This window comes from Mixophyes fleayi, chromosome 2 (genome assembly GCF_038048845.1).
Source record: "Mixophyes fleayi isolate aMixFle1 chromosome 2, aMixFle1.hap1, whole genome shotgun sequence".
Classification (NCBI taxonomy): Eukaryota; Metazoa; Chordata; class Amphibia; order Anura; family Limnodynastidae; genus Mixophyes; species Mixophyes fleayi.
Window position 1 is genome coordinate 11,707,671 of NC_134403.1, and position 15,328 is coordinate 11,722,998.

General features: G+C 44.6%; 1 protein-coding gene across 1 annotated transcript in view; it reads left to right on the plus strand.

Moving 5' to 3' along the window:
• The window catches only part of LOC142140692 (transient receptor potential cation channel subfamily M member 2-like), a 118,177-nt gene that overhangs the window by 81,714 nt on the left and 21,135 nt on the right, over positions 1–15,328 (plus strand). Inside the window, 2 exon segments of the mRNA XM_075198480.1 lie at positions 7,666–7,784; positions 15,078–15,213. Of these exon segments, the coding sequence (XP_075054581.1) occupies positions 7,666–7,784; positions 15,078–15,213 (255 nt within the window).

Below are 15,328 nucleotides of genomic sequence, written 5' to 3' on the forward strand. Positions count from 1 at the left end.
TGTTTCATCGTGACTGTTAGCTGATTCCTATCCGCTGCCTCCGTGCACTACAGTCTTCAGCTCACTTCAACCCTCCTGTGTTTCATCGTGACTGTTTAGCTGATTCCTATCCGCTGCCTCCGTGCACTACAGTCTTCAGCTCACTTCAACCCTCCTGTGTTTCATCGTGACTGTTTAGCTGATTCCTATCCGCTGCCTCCGTGCACTACAGTCTTCAACTCACCTCAACTCTCCCGTGTTTCCTCGAGACTGCAACAGCTGATTCCTATCCGCTGCTCTCCGTGCTCAACTGTTCCAGCTCAGCTCTACTCTCCCGTGTGTCATCGTGACTGCACCTGCTGATTTCTACCCGCTACCTCCGTGTACCTGCAGAGTCCTATTGGCTGCTATTCCTCAGTTCTACTTGTCTGCAGCAGCTGACCCGCTCTCCGTGCTTCTCAGTGTTCCTGCCGGTGTCTACTCGCCAGTCTGCATCGGATCTACGCCTCGCTGCTTTCATCTCGGCTAGACCATCGCTACTCTTCAGGGTCCTCCAGGAGTCCAGTTCTACATATTACTGCTTCCTGAGTATTTGTTGCTTTCCCTGCTGGTCTACCTACCTGTGCGCTGCACCTACTTGATTACCGCTTCACCCTTCAGGGTCTTCGCATCCTGCCGGCCTCCAACCGTTCAGGTATCTCTGCACTCCTGTCTGACAGCCTGCTCCTGAACCACGGTATGCATACTTCTCATTGACTGTGCTGGTGTATTGCATATCTTGCTGGACTGAGTTGTTCTCCTCTGGAGTTTAGTATCCGCTGAGACTATTGCCATCATTGACTGTGTTATCTTTTGCCCGGATAGTTTCTGTGACTTTGTATAATTGCAGTGCTGTTCAGTCATTACTATATTGTGCATGTCATTGTGGATCAAGTTCAAGGTGCCCGTGTATCCTCTGTATTGCAGCCTCTCCCCATGCTCCTCCTCACATATATATTCAGTGGTACAACTTGCTAGAGGCAGACCACTGATCCCTGTTTCCTGTGTCACCTGTTCCAGTATCCTCTCACATAGCAGTGGTACAACTTGCTAACGCAGACCACTGACTCCCCGGATACCTTCACTTGGATTCCATTCCTTCACCCAGACAGCGGTACAACTTGCTAAACGCAGACCGCTGACTCTCATCACCTCCTCGTTGCAGTTGGACATTCCTCCCCACTATAGCAGTGGTACAACTTGCTACTGCAGACCACTGACTACCCTCACGTTCCTTTGTCCATTCAGTTCCTCGTGTATTTCTACATATATATTACCAGTGCTGCTAGTCATAGACTTTCACGAGCATTTCTATCATCTGCTGTCTCCTGTTCCGTGATCACCCCGCTACCAGAGTACCATATTACCATCTATACTGCTCTGGTAAGCTCATCATCTGGTGATCCCTGGGTAAAGACTCCTAGTGCCCGTGACAGTAAGATCAGGCCATGACAGACCCAGATACGGAACCTACAGCCAAAGAGATGCTGCAGCATCTGGTCACCCGTGTGGAGCAACAGGATGCTCGCCAACAGCTGTTACTTCAATGTTACCAGTCGTTAGCCTCCCAAGGAACATCTGGACAGACTGTTACAGCTAATGTTGAAGATCCTGTGCTTTCCTCCGTTTCCCCAGTGCCATCCCAGGTGTCTACGGCTTCCACGCTTCACCTGCCTACTCCGTCAAAATACGATGGAGACCCCAAAACTTGTAGGGGTTTTCTCAACCAATGCTCAGTTCATTTTGAGCTCCAACCTCAAAATTTTTCTACCCATCGTTCCAGAGTGGCCTATCTTATCTCATTGTTTTCTGGACAAGCTCTGGCTTGGGCTTCCCCTCTGTGGGAGAGAAACGATCCTGTATTACAAGATAGTGCCAAATTCATTTCTATGTTCCGAAGTGTATTCGATGAACCAGGTCGTGTGACCTCCGCTGCTTCCAGCATTCTCCGTTTACGTCAGGGTTCTCGTACAGTAGGCCAGTACGTCATTCAATTTAGGATATTAGCCTCTGAACTTCAGTGGAATACTGAAGCATTAATTGCCGCCTTCTGGCAGTGGCTCTCCGATAAAATTAAAGATGCACTGACTACCCAAGAGCTTCCTACGTCATTAGAAGATTTGATTTATCTTTGTCATCGTGTAGACATGAGGTTTCGTGAAAGGGAATCTGAGAAAACAACTTCAGTTAAAGCACCTCTTCGCTCAACCCCTCAATTTCGTCCAGCTTCATCTCCTGTGATCCCCATGGAGATAGGACGTTCCAAATTAACTTCAGAGGAGAGGAACCGAAGAGTAAAGAATAGACTTTGTATCTATTGTGCTGATTCCACACATACGCTCAGTTCTTGCCCTAAGAAATCGGGAAATGCCAGGCCCTAACTAGTTCTGGAGAGGTGAAGTTAGGGTCCCTGGAGTCCTCTCCATCTTCTACGAAATTAAAAGTCTGCGCTTTTGATGTTACGATTTCCTTTGCTACCAAATCCTTTGAGTCTCAAGCACTGATTGATTCTGGAGCAGCAGGAAATTTCATTTCTAAATCCCTAGTGAATCAATGGTCCCTACCAGTGATTACTTTGAAAACACCGATTACTGTGACTGCTATAGATGGATCACGTCTCATCAATGGTCTCATCACCCAGAGTACGTCTCCAGTAACGCTTCAGATTGGTGTGCTACAATATGAAGAGATTTCGTTTTTAATTCTTCCTGTTACGACAAGTCCGATTGTCTTAGGCCTTCCATGGCTTCAATGTCATTCTCCCCAGATTGACTGGCGCACTCCTCAAGTTACGTCTTGGGGAGCTGAATGTCATCATCGTTGTCTTTCTCAAGTCATTCCTCTTAAGATACAGCAATCTTCCACCTCACCTTCCTCACCGGGACTCCCTCCTCAGTATGCTTCATTTGCTGATGTTTTTGATAAAGCTCAGTCTGAACGTCTTCCTCCTCATCGTTCATGGGATTGTCCAATCGATCTTCTACCAGGCAAGACTCCTCCTAGGGGTCGGGTGTATCCACTTTCGTTACCTGAAACTTAAGCTACATCTGATTACATCCAAGAGAATCTCCAGCGAGGGTTTATTCGACCTTCCACCTCTCCCGCTGGAGCCGGGTTCTTCTTCGTAAAAAAGAAGGATGGATCACTACGCCCCTGCATAGATTTTCGTGGACTCAATGCCATTACTATTAAAAATCGGTATCCCATTCCGTTGATCACTGAGTTATTTGATCGCATCAAGGGAGCTCGGATCTTTACCAAGTTGGATCTTCGTGGTTCCTATAATTTAATTAGAATCCGGCCCGGTGACGAATGGAAGACAGCGTTCAACACCAGAGATGGGCATTAAGAATATCTAGTAATGCCTTTCGGGTTTGTGTAATGCCCCCGCTGTTTTCCAGGGCTTCATTAATGAGATCTTTCGGGACTTGTTATATGTATGTGTCGTTGTCTACCTGGACGACATATTGATTTTTTCACAGGACCTGCCTTCTCATCACCAACATGTGGCAGAGGTCCTTTCCAGACTCCGGAAAAATTCATTATTCTGCAAGCTAGAAAAATGTTCATTCGAGTTGCCCCAGATTCCATTTTTGGGGTATATTGTTTCCGGAGTTGGCCTACAAATGGATCCAGAAAAGGTGAATGCTGTATTACATTGGCCCCAGCCAACTACCCTTCGTGCCATCCAGCGTTTTTTAGGTTTTGCCAATTACTATAGACGCTTCATTCGAAACTTCTCGTCCATTGCATCTCCTATTGTGGCCCTGACTCGTAAAGGGGCCAATACTAAGCAAAGGTCATCCGAGGCTCTCCAAGCCTTTCAATTTCTTAAAGAGTCCTTCTCCTCTGCTCCCATTCTTCGACAGCCTGATGTGACACTTCCCTTCTTCCTAGAAGTAAATGCCTCTAATGTTGGCTTAGGAGCCATTCTCTCCCAACGATCGGAGCAACAAAAATTCCATCCTTGTGCCTTTTACTCTCGGGGTCTCCTGCCTGCGGAGAAAAATTACACTATCGGGGACAAGGAGTTGCTGGCTATCAAAGTAGCATTAGAGGAGTGGAGATACTTGTTGGAGGGAGCTCGTCACCCTGTGACGATTTTCACGGATCATAAGAACTTGTCATATCTACAGTCTGCCCAATGCTTGAATCCTCGTCAAGCAAGATGGTCTCTTTTCTTTTCTCGTTTCGAATTAATCATAACCTTCAAACCAGCTGCCAAGAACAAGAAAGCTGACGCTCTATCCTGAGCTTTTGTGACGTCCTCTGACGTTGAAGAGTTTCCGAACCATTCTATACTAGACCCCAAATGTATCTCGCTGGTTGCTTCTTCCACTAAAGTGCTACCATTTGGGAAGACCCTCGTGCCTCCTACTCTTAGGAGGAAAATCCTTTCGTGGTTCCATTCTTCGCGTTTTTCTGGACATGCTGGTGAACACAAGACCTTTGAGATTCTCTCTCGAAGTTACTGGTGGCCCTCGATGAGGAGAGACGTCAAAGAGTTTGTAGCTGCTTGTGAATTGTGTTCTCAGTTTAAATCCTCCCGCAGAACTCCAGCGGGGTTGCTTCAACCACTACCCATCCCGTCCAAGCCCTGGACCCATATTAGTATGGACTTTGTTACTGATCTTCTGCCTAGTAAAAATTGTAATACTATTTGGGTAATGGTAGATAGATTTTCGAAGATGGCTCATTTTGTCCCTTTGTCTGGTTTGCCTTCCTCGTCTACTCTGGCTGAACATTTCGTCAAAGAAGTCTTTCGTATACATGGATGTCCGTCTGAGATCGTGTCAGATAGAGGAGTACAATTCGTTTCCAGATTCTGGTGGGCCCTTTGTAAAACCTTGGGCATACGATTAGCACTCTCATCTTCCTACCATCCTCAATCAAACGGACAAACTGAACGGGTCAATCAAGATCTCGAGACCTTTATAAGGATGTTCTCATCAGCCAATCAAGTCAACTGGGTAGAATTGCTTCCTTGGGCTGAATTCGCTCATAACAACATGTACCATGAGTCATCTTCCAAAACTCCATTCTTTGTGGTTTACGGTCACCATCCGTCTTTTCCGGAATTTCCTGCCCTCCCTCCCACCCAAGTTCCTGCTGTAGAGACTGTTTGTCAGACCTTCAAAAATATTTGGTCTCAGGTCAAAACCTGTTTAAAGAAGACATCTGCCAAATATAAGTCTTTCGCAGATAAGAAGAGACGGGCTATTCCACCACTGAAAATTGGAGATCGTGTCTGGTTATCTACCAAAAATATTCGTTTGAAGGTCCCATCTATGAAATTCGCTCCCCGTTTTATTGGTCCATATAGGATCATTCAAGTGATAAATCCAGTTTGTTTCAAACTTCTACTTCCTAAGAACCTTCGTATTTCCAACGCCTTCCATGTGTCCTTGCTCAAACCTCTCATCATCAACCGTTTCTCGGCTCCTCCTTTAGCACCTCAGCCAGTTCAAGTTCATCAGGAGGAAGATTTCGAGATTACTCATATATTGGACGCAAAAATTTCACGAGGAGTTCTTCGTTTCCTCGTTCATTGGAAGGGCTTTGGTCCTGAGGAGCGTTCATGGATCAAAGCTGAAGATCTCAACGCTCCAGCTCTTCTTAAGAAGTTTTATTCCAAAAATCCGGACAAGCTCGGTTCCAGGTGTTCTGTGCCCACCTTTAAAAGGGGGGGTACTGTCACTCACCGGACTGTGAGTGCTTCTTCCCGTGTGTTTAGGAACCATCCTGAGGATCTGCGCATGCGCAGCCCTTTCAAACCTTCAGTACCTGTTCCTTTTAGTTAATTGGCTGATCAGGCAACACTCCCTATTTAAAGCACCTGAGTTCCATACCTCGTTGCCTGATCTTGGAGTCTCATTCCCCATGAGCCTCTTGTGTTTCCTCGTGTATTCAGCGCTGCTGATTCCTGTGGTTTCCAGACCACTTCAACTCTCCTGTGGTTTCCAGATCACTTCAACCCTCCTGTGTTTCATCGTGACTGTTAGCTGATTCCTATCCGCTGCCTCCGTGCACTACAGTCTTCAGCTCACTTCAACCCTCTTGTGTTTCATCGTGACTGTTTAGCTGATTCCTATCCGCTGCCTCCGTGCACTACAGTCTTCAGCTCACTTCAACCCTCTTGTGTTTCATCGTGACCGTTTAGCTGATTCCTATCCGCTGCCTCCGTGCTCAACTGTTCCAGCTCAGCTCTACTCTCCCGTGTGTCATCGTGACTGCACCTGCTGATTTCTACCCGCTACCTCCGTGTACCTGCAGAGTCCTGCTGGCTGCTATTCCTCAGTTCTACTTGTCTGCAGCAGCTGACCCGCTCTCCGTGCTTCTCAGTGTTCCTGCCGGTGTCTACTCGCCAGTCTGCATCGGATCTACGCCTCGCTGCTTTCATCTCGGCTAGACCATCGCTACTCTTCAGGGTCCTCCAGGAGTCCAGTTCTACATACTACTGCTTCCTGAGTATTTGTTGCTTTCCCTGCTGGTCTACCTACCTGTGCGTTGCACCTACTTGATTACCGCTTCACCCTCCAGGGTCTTCGCATCCTGCCGGCCTCCAACCGTTCAGGTATCTCTGCACTCCTGTCTGACAGCCTGCTCCTGAACCACGGTATGCATACTTCTCATTGACTGTGCTGGTGTATTGCATATCTTGCTGGACTGAGTTGTTCTCCTCTGGAGTTTACTATCCGCTGAGACTATTGCCATCATTGACTGTGTTATCTTTTGCCCGGATAGTTTCTGTGACTTTGTATAATTGCAGTGCTGTTCAGTCATTACTATATTGTGCATGTCATTGTGGATCAAGTTCAAGGTGCCCGTGTATCCTCTGTATTGCAGCCTCTCCCCGTGCTCCTCCTCACATATATATTCAGTGGTACAACTTGCTAGAGGCAGACCACTGATCCCTGTTTCCTGTGTCACCTGTTCCAGTGTCCTCTCACATAGCAGTGGTACAACTTGCTAACGCAGACCACTGACTCCCCGGATACCTCCACTTGAATTCCATTCCTTCACCCAGACAGCGGTACAACTTGCTAACCGCAGACCGCTGACTCTCATCACCTCCTCGTTGCTGTTGGACATTCCTCCTCACTATAGCAGTGGTACAACTTGCTAACGCAGACCACTGACTCCCCGGATACCTCCACTTGGATTCCATTCCTTCACCCAGACAGCGGTACAACTTGCTAAACGCAGACCGCTGACTCTCACCACCTCCTCGTTGCTGTTGGACATTCCTCCTCACTATAGCAGTGGTACAACTTGCTACCGCAGACCACTGACTACCCTCACGTTCCTTTGTCCATTCAGTTCCTCGTGTACTTCTACATATATATTACCAGTGCTGCTAGTCATAGACTTTCACGAGCATCTCTATCATCTGCTGTCTCCTGTTCCGTGATCACCCTGCTACCAGAGTACCATATTACCACCTATACTGCTCTGGTAAGTCCATCACCTGGTGATCCCTGGGTAAAGACTCCTAGTGCCCGTGACACTAACAAAATGTGTCCTGTTCCTCTCCACCTGTCTCTATACTTACCCAGTGCCACTCTGCCTGTCTCAATATGTATACCATAAACTGTATTTTCCCTGTGCAGGTTTAATCCCTCTGATGGCCGCATTTCTTTTTTGTAGTTATTTTATGACCCAGACCGGCGTGGGTTTGTGATAAAGTCTGTCCAGTATATCTCTGGATTTTGGAACCGGGTGGACACTTTGGCGCTGGCTTTGTTTGCTGTGGGGCTAATCTGCAGGTGAGGTTTTTGCTCATAGTTAACTGGTGCATTGTCTCTGGGTTGAGGTTTGAGACCTCCGCAATGTTGGACACATTCCCTTTGTTTCGTATCTCATTGTGACCCTGAGGTTAAGGATTATTATTTCCTGTGTGTCATTTACCTGAGGACCACACTCACTTATGCTAGGTACACACTGAGATAACACGACGGTTGGAAAATTCTTCAAACAATTGTACCTACGACAGAAGGTACCGAGTGATAAAGAAGGGGAAGGGGGGGGTGTAGAGAAAGGTACCGAGTGGTGATGAAGAAGGGGGGGAGCAGCATGGCACAGTATGATTAAGGAGAGGGGGAAGCAGCATGGCACAGAGTGATGAAGGGGGGAGTCTGTGTGATGGCACAGGGGGCTTGTGGTAGTGTGTGTGATGGCACAGGAGACTTGTGGTAGTGTGTGTGATGGCACAGGGGGCTGGTGGTAGTGTGTGTGATGGCACAGGAGACTTGTGGCAACGAATGTAGTGTGGGATGGCACAGGGGGCTTGTGGTAGTGTGTGTGATGGCACAGGAGACTTGTGGTAGTGTGTGTGATGGCACATGAGACTTGTGGCAACGAATGTAGTGTGTGATGGCACAGGGGGCTTGTGGTAGTGTGTGTGATGGCACAGGAGACTTGTGGCAACAAATGTAGTGTGTGATGGCACGGGGGGCTTGTGGCATTGAATGTAATGTGTGTGATGGCACAGGGGGCTTGTGGCATTGAATGTAATGTGTGTGATGGCACAGGGGGCTTGTGGCATTGAATGTAATGTGTGTGATGGCACAGGGGGCTTGTAACATTGTAGTGTTTATGATCGAACAGGGGGCTTGTGGCAATGTAGTGTGTGTGAGGTAGCTGGTGGCTAATTAATGGGTGCTACTTTGTTTGTGGGGTGATGGTGGGGCAATGTAATAGTGGGGACTATTGATTTAAGATGGAGTGGTTGTGTGGCTATTAATTGAATGTGGGGGTGAGTTTGGGGAGAATGAGATCTCTTTATCAAATGTGAATATGAATTATTTAATGTCAGTGATGGTTACGGGAAATAGGTATATTTATGAAATGTTAATACTATTATTTTATTGCTGGTGCTGTTTGGAGGGTGAGAAAAATGTTTATTTATTAAAAGGGAATACTATTATTTTAATGTTGGGGCTGGAGGAAGGCCTAATTATTAGTCGTCAGTGCTATTAATTTAACGCTGGGGCTGGTAGGAATTTTCTAAATGTACCCATTTATTTTCCAAATAGGGCCCCCAACATTACAGGACCCAAAGTCGCAACTAAAGAAACCAGCAGCTACAGGTGGTGAAAGTGACAAGAACAGGTAGGAGAGAGCAGGATAATCTATCAAATGTTCTGATTCTAGTGGGACAAACCCGATTATTGGCGACTGCTCTGCCCAGTGTAAGGGGCAGGCCAAGACTGTGTACTCTTTATATACACACTGCATTCTTTATATACTACACTATGGTGCTAGCTGTCCTTCGTGTGCTTACCACACTCCCGCGGGTGGTTTGGTTATGCCTCTCTAGTGGCTGGCCACACCCCCTCTGGTGGGTCTCCACCATTGTATTCCGGCCCTGTGAATGGGAATTGGGAGCACTTATGTGAGGGATAATATGAATTGGGGCACTTATGTGTGGCATAAAATGAATTGGGGGCATTACTGTGGTATAATATGAACTGGGGACTCTACTATGTGGTATGTTATGAATTGTGGACATGAATATTTACCACAGTATTAACTGGACCTCTACTATGAGTGCACAACTAAGAGTCACTATGAGGTCACTGTCCCGTTGTCCTGACAGTCAAGACTTCTGGGACAAATGTCACACTCCGGCGAGCAGGCACTGCACACTTCTGCCAATGGAGGGTGTTTTCTGTAGGAGGGTGGCCTAGCGCTTTTCAACTGCTGGACACACCTGAATGATGCACAGCCACGCCCCCAATTGTATGACCACTCCCACTTTTGTAATGCTCAACTATAAGGGGGACACCATGAAGTTGCTGTACCGGGGCCCTGAATTCCTCTTAGTAGCCCTGGTCTTCAGAGAATGACGGCATGATATTAATTCATTCATTATTGTCACATTGTCATACTGATTAAAATGCCTTGTTATAGCTATCCACATGTCCTAACGAATTTCGTTAGCTTCTGTTATTCTGAAACAAAACATTCTGTCTCAGAACGAACAAATGAATTATTCCTTCTACAGTACTCTCTACATTTATTCACAGGACATTCATTGCTAGCATCGGCTAAAAAGAATACTGTCGTGAACATATAGAACTTACAGTTATTTATAACCCATCACATAATTGTGGGGAATAAGGGATAAATCATAACTGCAGTGTAAATATGTTTTATCAAATGAATCCATTGATAAGTTTAGCTACTAAAGTGTAAAATGTGAAGACAGAAAGTCTGATGTAAATGTATTTGAAGGCTCTGCACATCCCAGTGTGAGAAGATAGGAGTGTCACCTGTGGTAGCTTCAAAGAGCTCCTGTGGTGAGATATACCCTGGCCTGAAATGGAGGTGACACCTGAGTAGACATTTAGGAACCATTCAGCATGTTGTCTGGTTCAAAGAGGCCATGTGCTGACGTAGGCTATATGTGATATAGACAAAAACAATTCAGTTTTAGAATATGCAACTTAAAATTAATAAAAGTAGTGATCAACCACATATTCCTCAATAGCATTATGAAGGGCAGCTCATATGTCAAGTTAAGAATTCTGCCCCTCAGGAAAAGAGAGTGTAAGCTCTGTATTTAAATACACTGTATTTAGGCATGTTTGATATCAAAAGATGGACATTGTCATATGGATTTATTAATAATAAAATTGGGTATGTGTGACGCTCCACAGAAAAGTTAGGTCACATAGAAAAATAGTAGTAAATCAGACAACATGCAAATGGTGATTGAAAAAATTGTCACAGGCCACAAAACCGGGGGCGGTAGGAAGAGGTATGAAATTGTCTTTAAAAAGCTGATACCAGTTACAGCAAATTGTCAGACTTGAAGGAAATCAATTCACATTGATAAGCTGTCCATCTTCCAAGCCAATTTCCCTTGGCCAGAATATGCAACTCATGTAAGTGCTACTCTGAATGTAACCCCTTTTATTTTAAACTGCTTTGCTTGTGTATGTTATCTCAATCTATTAATTATTTACTCATTATTTTTTATATCTGAATGCCCTGTATTTTGTATATTAAATGTATAATTTAATATGTTGCGTCCTTGATACTCTAACGAATTAGTCTGTTAAGAAGAATATAGCTCGACCAAGTTAACGCGTTAAATGCTAGTGTGTGATTTGTTGATACATTTGATTAACAAGCTTAGTGTGTGCTTGCATTTACATTTGTGTAACAGTCTGGAGGTGTGAAAAGTTAACCCTTTGTTCGCTGGTGTGGGTCTTGCTAGTCTTTTAGCAGCTATAAGCCTTGTGTGCCAGTGTGGGACAGTATATTGTGGTCCTATTGCCCGTATTCAATAGTTGGTGGCAAACCTGAAGTGTGTGGAGGGTGTGAGAGCGCTGTTTGGGGGTGATTCAGTAGGTCTATAACTTGTGTGATAGGTAGAGAGAGACTGCGGGCTGGAATCGTGTGTGACCTCATACTGCAAACACCCAAAGTCACAGCAGCTGGGAGCGTGCTCGTGACAAATACGACTCTGTAAACTCTTTGGAGCCTAAGGCTAGGTACACACTGGAGCATTTTTGTCCAATAATCGGACAAATCAGCCGACATACAACCGTTCAGTTGGAAGTCAGGTTAGTGTGTATAGCGACACGATGGTCAAAAGTTGTTCCAAAGTGTCGAATGTCGGCTCATTTGGTTGGTCGTACTATTTAATATTTTCCAACCAATCACCGACTGATCGTGTAGTGTGTATGCACTCATCATTCTCACGATATCTATAGAATTTACAGAGTTGTGCTCTTTTCAGCCGATCCCGGCAACAAATGTCCCGGTGAATAAATGTAGAGATTGCTGTAGAAGGGAGAATTCATTTGTATGTTATAAGACAGAGTGTTTCATTTCAGAGTCACAGAAACAAACGAAATTCGTTAGGACATGTAGATAGGTATAACAAGGTTTTAATCAGTGTGACATTGTGACAAGAATGAATGAATATTGTGCTGTCATTCTCTGAAGACTAGAGGACCAGATGAAGAGCACAGATCTGAAGGTAAATCGTGTCAGTGTGTATGGATGAATCGCCAGACTGATCTGACTTTCAGTCGTAGGTACAATTGTTTGAGATAACACGTCGGAAAATTCTTCAGTGTGTACCTAGCCTAATACCACCCCTAAGCGAATTTATTACCGACACTAAAATACTGGTAAATGTTTGTCTATTAATTATAATTCTATATCACAAACCAAACAAATATAAAGTTAACACTTTAGGAAAACCATAAATTGAAACATTCTTAGTTATCCATCATTCTGTCTTTGATTCCTAAGGAATTTATGTGTGTAAAGTAACTGTTGTAAATAGATCTGCTTTTTCCTTGAGCTTAGACCATGTAATCCCTTATAAATCTGTGAAATGGCATTATGATCTAGAGTAGGGAAGCAATGTGGACATACCTGGGAGCTCTGGAGCAGGCAGATTAGACCTCCCTATATTGTTACAGAAGCATTGATACAACTGAAAACAGGACAGGAATTAAGTAACCAGACGTCAGATCAGTTGCAAGTACAAGGTCAAAGTCCAGGACAACCCAAGTCAGCAGTCAGGAGATCAGAAACGGGCAATATCAGTGTCCAGATCATAATTACCTGAAGCCCAACAACACAAAGGAGTTGTACAGGCACAGAAATGGTATTGAGGTAGCAGAAATAGGTGGTTGAGCCATCTCCCAGGTATAGCTGTAGATGGAGATAATTCTAATGGAGTGTGAGTAGTGCTTGTGCCCGATTACAGAATGTGAGCGCAAGTGTTGTGTCTGATTACAGAATGAGAGTGTGAGCATTGTGTCTGATTACAGAATGGGAGTGTGAGCATTGTGTCTGATTACAGAATGGGAGTGTGAGCATTGTGTCTGATTACAGAATGGGAGTGTGAGCATTGTGTGATTACAGAATGGGAGTGTGAGCATTGTGTGTGATTACAGAATGGGAGTGTGAGCATTGTGTGATTACAGAATGGGAGTGTGAGCATTGTGTGATTACAGAATGGGAGTGTGAGCATTGTGTGATTACAGAATGAGAGTGTGAGCATTGTGTCTGATTACAGAATGGAAGTGTGAGCATTGTGTCTGATTACAGAATGGGAGTGTGAGCATTGTGTCTGATTACAGAATGGGAGTGTGAGCATTGTGTCTGATTACAGAATGGGAGTGTGAGCATTGCGTGATTACAGAATGGGAGTGTGAGCATTGTGTGTGATTACAGAATGGGAGTGTGAGCATTGTGTGATTACAGAATGGGAGTGTGAGCATTGTGTGATTACAGAATGGGAGTGTGAGCATTGTGTCTGATTACAGAATGGGAGTGTGAGCATTGTGTGATTACAGAATGGGAATGTGAGCATTGTGTCTGATTACAGAATGAGAGTGTGAGCATTGTGTGATTACAGAATGAGAGTGAGAGCATTGTGTGATTACAGAATGGGAGTGTGAGCATTGTGTCTGATTACAGAATGGGAGTGTGAGCATTGTGTCTGATTACAGAATGGGAGTGTGAGCATTGTGTGATTACAGAATGGGAGTGTGAGCATTGTGTGTGATTACAGAATGGGAGTGTGAGCATTGTGTCTGATTACAGAATGGGAGTGTGAGCATTGTGTGATTACAGAATGGGAGTGTGAGCATTGTGTGATTACAGAATGGGAGTGTGAGCATTGTGTCTGATTACAGAATGGGAGTGTGAGCATTGTGTCTGGTTACAGAATGGGAGTGTGAGCATTGTGTGATTACAGAATGAGAGTGAGAGCATTGTGTGATTACAGAATGAGAGTGTGAGCATTGTGTGATTACAGAATGAGAGTGTGAGCATTGTGTGATTACAGAATGGGAGTGTGAGCATTGTGTGATTACAGAATGAGAGTGTGAGCATTGTGTGATTACAGAATGGGAGTGTGAGCATTGTGTCTGATTACAGAATGGGAGTGTGAGCATTGTGTGATTACAGAATGAGAGTGAGAGCATTGTGTGATTACAGAATGGGAGTGTGAGCATTGTGTCTGATTACAGAATGGGAGTGTGAGCATTGTGTCGGATTACAAAATGGGAGTGTGAGCATTGTGTGATTACAGAATGAGAGTGTGAGCATTGTGTGATTACAGAATGAGAGTGTGAGCATTGTGTGATTACAGAATGAGAGTGTGAGCATTGTGTGATTACAGAATGAGAGTGTGAGCATTGTGTGATTACAGAATGAGAGTGTGAGCATTGTGTGATTACAGAATGGGAGTGTGAGCATTGTGTCTGATTACAGAATGGGAGTGTGAGCATTGTGTCTGATTACAGAATGAGAGTGTGAGCATTGTGTGATTACAGAATGAGAGTGAGAGCATTGTGTGATTACAGAATGGGAGTGTGAGCATTGTGTCTGATTACAGAATGGGAGTGTGAGCATTGTGTCGGATTACAAAATGGGAGTGTGAGCATTGTGTGATTACAGAATGAGAGTGTGAGCATTGTGTGATTACAGAATGAGAGTGTGAGCATTGTGTGATTACAGAATGAGAGTGTGAGCATTGTGTCTGATTACAGAATGGGAGTGTGAGCATTGTGTCTGATTACAGAATGGGAGTGTGAGCATTGTGTCTGATTACAGAATGGGAGTGTGAGCATTGTGTGATTACAGAATGAGAGTGAGAGCATTGTGTCTGATTACAGAATAAAAGTGTGAGCATTGTGTCTGATTACAGAATAAAAGTGTGAGCATTGTGTCTGATTACAGAATGAGAGTGTGAGCATTGTGTCTGATTACAGAATGGGAGTGTGAGCATTGTGTCTGATTACAGAATGGGAGTGTGAGCATTGTGTGATTACAGAATGAGAGTGTGAGCATTGTGTCTGATTACAGAATGGGAGTGTGAGCATTGTGTGATTACAGAATGAGAGTGTGAGCATTGTGTCTGATTACAGAATAAAAGTGTGAGCAATGTCTGGTTACAGAAATCAGGAATGCAGGGAATGGAATTGAATCTCTAACGCCTTGACAATCACTGAACGGTAGGATAATATTGTAATTTTTGTCAGGCAATCATAGAAAGTGTTCTATTGAATCTATTAACCTTCCAGGTTGGTTCGTACAGATACTGTCTATCAGGGTCGAGTTGTCCTTTCCCTGAGCTTTATGATATTCTGTATACGTCTCTTGGATATCTTCACCGTCAGCAAAGTTTTGGGTCCTAAGATTATCATCCTTCGTCGAATGGTAAGATGTCTATCATAGACAATGAGTATACTTGAACATTGAATCATCGGAAATTCACACATCTCTTCCCACAAGTCTAACGGCATTGGCTGTCCCATTGTAGTTGATCAATATC